Genomic DNA, 11046 nt, shown 5'->3' with positions numbered 1-11046 from the left:
GTGTTCTCTTAATGGGTTGGATTTAGAGTTATGATATTTTAGTGATGTTGTGTGTTCTGTTGTTGGGATGGATTTAGAGTTATGATATTTTAGTGATGTTGTGTGTTCTCTTAATGGGTTGGATTTAGAGTTATGATATTTTAGTGATGTTGTGTGTTCTCTTAATGGGTTGGATTTAGAGTTATGATATTTTAGTGATGTTGTGTGTTCTCTTAATGGGTTGGATTTAGAGTTATGATATTTTAGTGATGTTGTGTGTTCTCTTAATGGGTTGGATTTAGTTTTATGATATTTTAGTGATGTTGTGTGTTCTCTTAAATGGGTTGGATTTAGAGTTATGATATTTTAGTGATGTTGTGTGTTCTCTTAATGGGTTGGATTTAGAGTTATGATATTTTAGTGATGTTGTGTGTTCTCTTAATGGGTTGGATTTAGAGTTATGATATTTTAGTGATGTTGTGTGTTCTCTTAATGGGTTGGATTTAGAGTTATGATATTTTAGTGATGTTGTGTGTTCTCTTAATGGGTTGGATTTAGAGTTATGATATTTTAGTGATGTTGTGTGTTCTCTTAATGGGTTGGATTTAGAGTTATGATATTTTAGTGATGTTGTGTGTTCTCTTAATGGATTGGATTTAGAGTTATAGAAGGACTGACTGGATTGATTGTTAAAGGGTTTCAAGGACAGTGGTGGGATGCCTGGGAAGTTTTATTTGGGGGTAAAAAAGCTACAATTTTCTCTCTCTATCCCATCACCTGTTCCTTATACGAAGTCATCCACTTCCAGTCAGTCTCCTTTAAAGGGGCAATCTGCAGTTGCTACATACATTTTTTTAAACTTTTAAATCAATGATATTTACCCACTGATTCTTGAAGAATATAACTTAGAAATGCCTCATGAGCTCAGTTCAACTGTTGTACCCCGTCAGAACCTAGAATATAAACTTGTTTTACTCCAATGTTTTTAAACAATGGAAATGTAAACAAACATTGTATCGCCTCAAAATATGGTTAAAACTATAATTTTGATATCATGGATGGTCCATAGCTCTCTCTCTATGAATTTGAGAGTGGTAACATTTCTACAGCCCCGTAGCTCAGCTTGTTACCGAAACTTCAGATTGCCCCTTTATGACATCAGAAATAGACAAGGAGGCATAAAACAACTAGCCCAGACATTTCCTGAAGACCAAAAGGCCTTCTCTCACCAACCCACCAAAGAGCATTTAGAAATACTCCATGGTCTGGCCTATCCTCAATATTATTTGAAACATACCATGATACTATTGAAGGGGAAAAAATAATTACTATTATCTTTATTTAGGTCCTTTAATTTCCCGGACCACAGATTTATGGGCGCAGCATTCCAGTGTTTGGGCGTTCAGGCACCCCGCCCTTCTAATAGCCCCAGGAGAGGGGAGTGTGATGGGACTGGGACTGGGACCTCTCTGTCTGGTCAATGGGATCTCAGCTCCAGTACCACACGTTCCAACTAACCCCCTAGGATGTTAATGGGCTGCCACTAAAAGGGGGGAGTCTATCCTATTCCTTAGGGAACTACTCTCTGCTGCTGCTGTTGTTTATGAGCTTCTAGGGAACTCTCTGTTACAGTACAACTAACCCCCTAGAAAGTCAATGAAATAAGTTACCACTAAGGGGGAAGTGCATCCTATGTTTAAGTGAACTTCTTCTACTGTCTCTGTTGTTGTTGAGTTTTTCAGTTTATTATATGAATGTGCATATATGTGTTGTCAGACTTAGAGTTAGAGAATTAACTGATTATTACGTAGAGAATGGACTGATTATAACTTCGAGAATGGACTGATTATTACTTAGAGAATGAACTGATTATTACTTAGAGAATGGACTGATTATTACCTAGAGAATGGACTGATTATTACCTAGAGAATGAACTGATTATTACCTAGAGAATGGACTGATTATTACTTAGAGAATGGACTGATTATTACTTAGAGAATGGACTGATTATTACTTAGAGAACAAACTGATTATTACTTAGAGAATGAACTGATTATTACTTAGAGTATGTGGACTGATTATTACTTAGAGAATGAACTGATTATTACTTAGAGAATGGACTGATTATTACTTAGAGAATGTGGACTGATTATTACCTAGAGAATGAACTGATTATTACTTAGAGAATGGACTGATTATTACTTAGAGAATGAACTGATTATTACCTAGAGAATGTGGACTGATTATTACTTAGAGAATGGACAGATTATTACTTAGAGTATGAACTGATTATTACTTAGAGAATGGACTGATTATTACTTAGAGAATGGACTGATTATTACTTAGAGAACAAACTGATTATTACTTAGAGAATGAACTGATTATTACTTAGAGTATGTGGACTGATTATTACTTAGAGAATGAACTGATTATTACTTAGAGAATGGACTGATTATTACTTAGAGAATGTGGACTGATTATTACTTAGAGAATGAACTGATTATTACTTAGAGAATGGACTGATTATTACTTAGAGAATGGACTGATTATTACTTAGAGAATGAACTGATTATTACTTAGAGAATGGACTGATTATTACTTAGAGGATGGACTGATTATTACTTAGAGAATGGACTGATTATTACTTAGAGAATGAACTGATTATTACTTAGAGTATGCGGACTGATTATTACTTAGAGAATGAACTGATTATTACTTAGAGAATGGACTGATTATTACTTAGAGGATGGACTGATTATTACTTAGAGAATGGACTGATTATTACTTAGAGAATGAACTGATTATTACTTAGAGAATGAACTGATTATTACTTAGAGAATGGACTGATTATTACTTAGAGTATGTGGACTGATTATTACTTAGAGAATGGACTGATTATTACTTAGAGAATGGACTGATTATTACCTAGAGGATGGACTGATTATTACTTAGAGAATGGACTGATTATTACTTAGAGAATGAACTGATTATTACTTAGAGAATGAACTGATTATTACTTAGAGAATGGACTGATTATTACTTAGAGTATGTGGACTGATTATTACTTAGAGAATGGACTGATTATTACTTAGAGAATGGACTGATTATTACCTAGAGAATGGACTGATTATTACTTAGAGAATGGACTGATTATTACTTAGAGAATGGACTGATTATTACTTAGAGAATGGACTGATTATTACTTAGAGTATGTGGACTGATTATTACTTAGAGAATGAACTGATTATTACTTAGAGAATGAACTGATTATTACTTAGAGAACAAACTGATTATTACTTAGAGAACAAACTGATTATTACTTAGAGTATGGACTGATTATTACTTTGAGTATGTGGACTGATTATTACTTAGAGAATGGACTGATTATTACTTAGAGTATGGACTGATTATTACTTAGAGAATGGACTGATAATTACTTAGAGGATGGACTGATTATTACTTAGAGAATGTGGACTGATTATTACTTAGAGAATGGACTGATTATTACTTAGGGAATGTGGACTGATTATTACTTAGAGAATGGACTGATTATTACTTAGAGAATGGACTGATTATTACTTAGAGAATGGACTGATTATTACTTAGAGAATGGACTGATTATTACTTAGAGAATGGACTGATTATTACTTAGAGAATGAACTGATTATTACTTAGAGTATGTGGACTGATTATTACTTAGAGAATGGACTGATTATTACTTAGAGAATGGACTGATTATTACTTAGAGTATGGACTGATTATTACTTAGAGTATGTGGACTGATTATTACTTAGAGAATGAACTGATTATTACTTAGAGTATGAACTGATTATTACTTAGAGAATGTGGACTGATTATTACCTAGAGAATGAATTGATTATTACTTAGAGAATGGACTGATTATTACTTAGAGTATGGACTGATTATTACCTAGAGAATGAACTGATTATTACTTAGAGAATGGACTAATTATTACCTAGAGAATGAACTGATTATTACTTAGAGAACAAACTGATTATTACTTAGAGAACAAACTGATTATTACTTAGAGAATGGACTGATTATTACTTAGAGGATGGACTGATTATTACTTAGAGAATGGACTGATTATTACTTAGAGTATGAACTGATTATTACTTAGAGAATGGACTGATTATTACTTAGAGGATGGACTGATTATTACTTAGAGAATGGACTGATTATTACTTAGAGAATGTGGACTGATTATTACTTAGAGAATGGACTGATTATTACTTAGTGTATGTGGACTGATTATTACTTAGAGAATAGACTGATTATTACTTAGAGAATGGACTGATTATTACTTAGAGAATGGACTGATTATTACTTAGAGAATGGACTGATTATTACTTAGAGAATGAACTGATTATTACGTAGAGAGTATGAACTGATTATTACCTAGAGAATGGACTGATTATTACTTAGAGAATGGACTGATTATTACTTAGAGTATGGACTGATTATTACTTAGAGAATAGACTGATTATTACTTAGAGTATGGACTGATTATTACCTAGAGTAAGTGGACTGATTATTACTTAGAGAACAAACTGATTATTTCCTAGAGAATGTGGACTGATTATTACTTAGAGAATGGACTGATTATTACTTAGAGAATGGACTGATTATTACTTAGAGAACAAACTGATTATTTCCTAGAGAATGTGGACTGATTATTACTTAGAGAACAAACTGATTATTACTTAGAGAATGTGGACTGATTATTACTTAGAGAATGGACTGATTATTACTTAGAGAACAAACTGATTATTTCCTAGAGAATGTGGACTGATTATTACTTAGAGTATGTGGACTGATTATTACTTAGAGAATGAACTGATTATTACTTAGAGTATGTGGACTGATTATTACTTAGAGTATGTGGACTGATTATTACTTAGAGAATGAACTGATTATTACTTAGAGAATGGACTGATTATTACTTAGAGTATGTGAACTGATTATTACCTAGAGAATGTGGACTGATTATTACCTAGAGAATGAACTGATTATTACTTACAGTATGTGGACTGATTATTACTTAGAGTATGTGGACTGATTATTACCTAGAGAATGTGGACTGATTATTACTTAGAGAATGGACTGATTATTACTTAGAGTATGTGGACTGATTATTACTTAGAGTATGTGGACTGATTATTACCTGGAGAATGTGGACTGATTATTACCTAGAGAATGAACTGATTATTACTTAGAGTATATGGACTGATTATTACTTAGAGTATGTGGACTGATTATTACCTAGAGAATGTGGACTGATTATTACTTAGAGAATGGACTGATTATTACTTAGAGTATGTGGACTGATTATTACTTAGAGAATGTGGACTGATTATTACCTAGAGAATGGACTGATTATTACTTAGAGTATGTGGACTGATTATTACTTAGAGAATGTGGACTGATTATTACCTAGAGAATGTGGACTGATTATTACCTAGAGAATGAACTGATTATTACTTAGAGTATGTGGACTGATTATTACTTAGAGAATGGACTGATTATTACTTAGAGTATGTGGACTGATTATTACTTAGAGTATGTGGACGGATTATTACTTAGAGAATGGACTGATTATTACTTAGAGTATGTGGACTGATTATTACTTAGAGAATGGACTGATTTTTACTTAGAGAATGGACTGATTATTACTTAGAGAATGAACTGATTATTACTTAGAGTATGTGGACTGATTATTACTTAGAGTATGTGGACTGATTATTACTTAGAGTATGAACTGATTATTACTTAGAGAACAAACTGATTATTTCCTAGAGAATGTGGACTGATTATTACTTAGAGAATGGACTGATTATTACTTAGAGAATGGACTGATTATTACTTAGAGAATGAACTGATTATTACTTAGAGAATGTGGACTGATTTTTACTTAGAGAATGGACTGATTATTACTTAGAGAATGAACTGATTATTACTTAGAGAATGGACTGATTATTACTTAGAGTATGTGGACTGATTATTACTTAGAGTATGTGGACTGATTATTACCTAGAGAATGAACTGATTATTACTTAGAGTATGTGGACTGATTATTACTTAGAGTATGTGGACGGATTATTACCTAGAGAATGTGGACTGATTATTACTTAGAGAATGGACTGATTATTACTTAGAGTATGTGGACTGATTATTACTTAGAGTATGTGGACTGATTATTACCTGGAGAATGTGGACTGATTATTACCTAGAGAATGAACTGATTATTACTTAGAGTATATGGACTGATTATTACTTAGAGTATGTGGACTGATTATTACCTAGAGAATGTGGACTGATTATTACTTAGAGAATGGACTGATTATTACTTAGAGTATGTGGACTGATTATTACTTAGAGAATGTGGACTGATTATTACCTAGAGAATGGACTGATTATTACTTAGAGTATGTGGACTGATTATTACTTAGAGAATGTGGACTGATTATTACCTAGAGAATGTGGACTGATTATTACCTAGAGAATGAACTGATTATTACTTAGAGTATGTGGACTGATTATTACTTAGAGAATGGACTGATTATTACTTAGAGTATGTGGACTGATTATTACTTAGAGTATGTGGACGGATTATTACTTAGAGAATGGACTGATTATTACTTAGAGTATGTGGACTGATTATTACTTAGAGAATGGACTGATTATTACTTAGAGAATGGACTGATTATTACTTAGAGAACAAACTGATTATTTCCTAGAGAATGTGGACTGATTATTACTTAGAGAATGGACTGATTATTACTTAGAGAATGGACTGATTATTACTTAGAGAATGAACTGATTATTACTTAGAGAATGTGGACTGATTATTACTTAGAGAATGGACTGATTATTACTTAGAGAATGAACTGATTATTACTTAGAGAATGGACTGATTATTACTTAGAAAATGTGGACTGATTTCCTATGTTGACAGTCTGCTCTGATGGGATTCAACATGACACCTCCTCTTTTTCTCCACAGGCACTGCACAGGCAGCCCTTACCTCCAAGGAAGGCCCCATCCCCATCTCCCATGCGGGACCCATCCCCTCTCCCCACTCCCACGCCTGGCCCCAGGGGTCACAACTCGGATGGGACTCGAGGCAAGGACAACGGCAGTGTGAGTGGCAGCTCCAGTGGTGGGTCCAAAAAGCTGCGGTCGCGTACCCGGATCTCCCTGGAGGCACTGGCCATCCTGCAGAGCTTCATCGGTGACGTGGGCCTCTACCCTGACCAGGAGGCTATCCACACCCTGTCGGCCCAGCTGGACCTTCCTAAGCACACCCTGGTCAAGTTCTTCCAGAACCAGCGCTACCACGTCAAGCACCACAACAGCACCACCCAGATGAGCAATGCAGGGGAGGGGGAGGCGGGGGAGGAGAGGGACAGCGATGGGGTGGAAGGGACTGAGTACCGCAACGGGGAGCTTATCTCTGAGTCGGAGGGATCAGACGTCGCTGAGTCCAGCGAGGACGGGCGGGGTGGTTCCGAGGAGACTGACAGAACAGAGGGAAGAGGAGGAGGAGAAAGAGGAGTAGGAGTGGAGGGAGAGGAAGAGAAGGACAATGGCAAGGCCTCAGGCCCCCGGCCCACCTCCCTACCCCCCTATACGTCCCCAAAGAGTCCCAATGACTCTGGAGAGCTCCATAGATAACCCCCTCGGGCCATGGAGGAGGGAACGACAGACAGACAAGCCCAGGACAGAGGGATGGAGGGATGACGAGACAGATAGAACAGAGGGGAGAAAGTATGGAGGGATGAGGAAAGAATGTGTCTGGTACTGAAGACCATGAGGATGGCTTTAAGTAGAGGAGAGTCCTACCACACCACAGTGGATGTGGGTACAGTGCAGGACCTATGGAGGTAGACAGGCAGGGATGGTGAAAAGACAACAGAGTACCTCAGAATGAGAGAAGAGATGCACTCTGGGTAATGGAGTCATAGACAGTGACAGGCTGCTGTAAGAACATGATTCATTGTTTAGAAAATGAAAATGGTTTCATTTATTAAATGGGCATATCCACAAGGATGATTAAAACCAAGGCCCCAGTTATGTGTTTCATCACAGAGTCTGTCGTCGTATTCTTAGAGCAGCGCCCTGAGATACTGTACAGTACGTGAACAGTTTGTTCTGATTGGTTATCCTATGAACGTTCCCATAATGTCTGGGAAATCCTTGCATTGGCTGTGTGTAATGCAATCACTCACCCTTAACGTCGACAAATCTTTCCCATTTCACCATCCTACCAGCACTTAAATCAAAACCATATTTATTGTTCTTGTAATAGTCTAAGTTTATTGTCCTCATTATGGCTGTTATTCTTATTTTCTATTTGATATTGGTGAACATGTGTTGCTTTCTGTTTGTGAGATACATTCACAAAGTGTCTCATAGTAGGAGTGCTGTTCTCGGATCAGTTTAGTCTTTTTCATCATAATGAATAAGGTTACATGGGCAGGGGGGACCTGATCCTAGATCAGCACTCTGAGATGTTTTATGAATACGGGCCATTGTGAGGGAGAAGAACACTTTCAAATGAAGTTGTTACTGAACTGAGTGTACGTCTCCAGATGTACTGTATGTTGATCAGTGATCTGCTTACTGTTTCCAAAACAAACAGTGACAGACAAATCAAACCAATAAATGTACTTCTGAAAACAATTGTTGCCAGGTGAAACCTAATGTTGAATGTCCTTTTTAAAACGGGCCAAAATCAGCATCTGAATGGTTAATGAGCAAGTGTGGGTGAGGGCTAGATTCATGATATGACAAACTGAAATGACATTCTCACATATTAGATGGAAATTAGTTGCAATCTCAACATAATAAATATACTATTGACTTATCTCTGTTGGTCATTTAAGTTGGCCTTGTTTCCAGTTATTTGACTCATCTGTGTTGGTAATTTAAGTTGGCCTTATTTCCAAATATTTGAATTAAATTGTGCATGAAGTGGACTATTTTCCTGTCCTGCTAAGCATTCAAAATGTATCAAGTACTTTTGGGTGTCAAAGAAAATGTATGGTGTAAAAAGTACAATATTTTCTTAAGGAATATGGTGAAGTAAAAGTAAAAGTAGTCAAAAATATAAATAGTAAAGTACAGGTACACCAAAAAACTACTTAAGTAGTACTTTAAAGTAGTTTTACTTAAGTACTTTACAGCATTGGGTGTGAGCATGCAGGTCTGGTCCGAGGAGATGTAGTCAATGTTTGTGTTTGTAAGTTGTTGGTATGTATTAGTTTGTATCTCGGAGGAGAAAAAGAGACATATCAGTGTGGTTAGATAGACAGAACCTCACCCAGAGAGCTGTACATGTCAGTGGTGTTAGACAGACAGAACCTCACCCAGAGAGCTGTACATGTCAGTGGTGTTAGACAGACAGAACCTCACCCAGAGAGCTGTGCATGTCAGTGCTGTTAGACAGACAGGACCTCACCCAGAGAGCTGTACATGTCAGTGGTGTTAGACAGACAGAACCTCACTCAGAGAGCTGTACATGTCAGTGGTGTTAGACAGACAGAATCTCACCAGAGAGCTGTGCATGTCAGTGGTGTTAGACAGACAGAACCTCACCCAGAGAGCTGTACATGTCAGTGGTATTAGACAGACAGAACCTCACTCAGAGAGCTGTGCATGTCAGTGGTGTTAGACAGACAGAACCTCACCCAGAGAGCTGTGCATGTCAGTGGTGTTAGACAGACAGAACCTCACCCAGAGAGCTGTACATGTCAGTGGTGTTAGACAGAACCTCACCCAGAGAGCTGTGCATGTCAGTGGTGTTAGACAGACAGAAACTCACCCAGAGAGCTGTGCATGTCAGTGGTGTTAGACAGACAGAACCTCACCCAGAGAGCTGTACATGTCAGTGGTGTTAGACAGACAGAACCTCACTCAGAGAGCTGTACATGTCAGTGGTGTTAGACAGACAGAATCTCACCCAGAGAGCTGTGCATGTCAGTGGTGTTAGACAGACAGAACCTCACCCAGAGAGCTGTGCATGTCAGTGGTGCTAGACAGACAGAACCTCACCCAGAGAGCTGTACATGTCAGTGGTGTTAAACAGAACCTCACCCAGAGAGCTGTGCATGTCAGTGGTGTTAGACAGACAGGACCTCACCCAGAGAGCTGTACATGTCAGTGGTGTTAGACAGACAGAACCTCACCCAGAGAGCTGTGCATGTCAGTGGTGTTAGACAGACAGAACCTCACCCAGAGAGCTGTACATGTCAGTGGTGCTAGACAGACAGAACCTCACCCAGAGAGCTGTACATGTCAGTGGTGTTAGACAGACAGAAACTCACCCAGAGAGCTGTACATGTCAGTGCTGTTAGACAGACAGAAACTCACCCAGAGAGCTGTACATGTCAGTGGTGTTAGACAGACAGAACCTCACCCAGAGAGCTGTACATGTCAGTGCTGTTAGACAGACAGAAACTCACCCAGAGAGCTGTACATGTCAGTGGTGTTAGACAGACAGAACCTCACCCAGAGAGCTGTACATGTCAGTGGTGTTAGACAGACAGAACTTTAGACCAGATCATTGAAATAGAACAGAATGCTAGTTCTGGGACAGCTGAAGTTGGACCAAAGATGTTGATGCTTCTTGTGCTCTATACATAACTTATTTCCATTTGCTAGGTAAAGAGTAGGCATACTGTCTTCGTAAGCAAATCCATGTTTGTGCCATGTTTGTGCAATGTCCACATGTAGCCTGCATCTGTAGGGATGTTAGTACTGGGATTTGTCCCCCGGGAAAGATCTAACAGTGGACATAAGGAGAGACAAGACCAGACAAAACTAGCCAGTTATAGAAAATTGTATTGACAGCTGAGCTGACTGAAGACCGGGCATTCAACTTGCAGTTGTTGATATTGTTTCCACTGTAACATGTCTTTACATGTGATAAAACTTGCAAGCTACTTTTGTAGCAAGGTGTTGTAGAATAAGAGTCTCATGAAATACATTCCAGACACTGGTACTTCTTGCTACAGTATCTTGGCATAACTGTGATTTGACAGAGAA

At 37.6% G+C, this 11046-nt stretch overlaps 1 protein-coding gene across 1 annotated transcript in view; it reads left to right on the top strand.

Annotated features, from left to right (window-relative positions):
- Positions 1–8882, top strand: part of LOC115179200 (DNA-binding protein SATB2) — a 63291-nt gene extending 54409 nt beyond the window's left edge. The window contains exon 12 of the mRNA XM_029740581.1: positions 7003–8882. Within this exon, the coding sequence (XP_029596441.1) occupies positions 7003–7674 (672 nt within the window). The 3' untranslated portion in view covers positions 7675–8882. The remainder of the gene's footprint in view (positions 1–7002) is intronic.
- Positions 8883–11046: the final 2164 nt, after the last annotated feature.

Source organism: Salmo trutta, chromosome 39 (assembly GCF_901001165.1).
Source record: "Salmo trutta chromosome 39, fSalTru1.1, whole genome shotgun sequence".
In the NCBI taxonomy this organism is placed as follows: domain Eukaryota; kingdom Metazoa; phylum Chordata; class Actinopteri; order Salmoniformes; family Salmonidae; genus Salmo; species Salmo trutta.
This window is presented reverse-complemented; position numbering and strand designations above follow the sequence as displayed.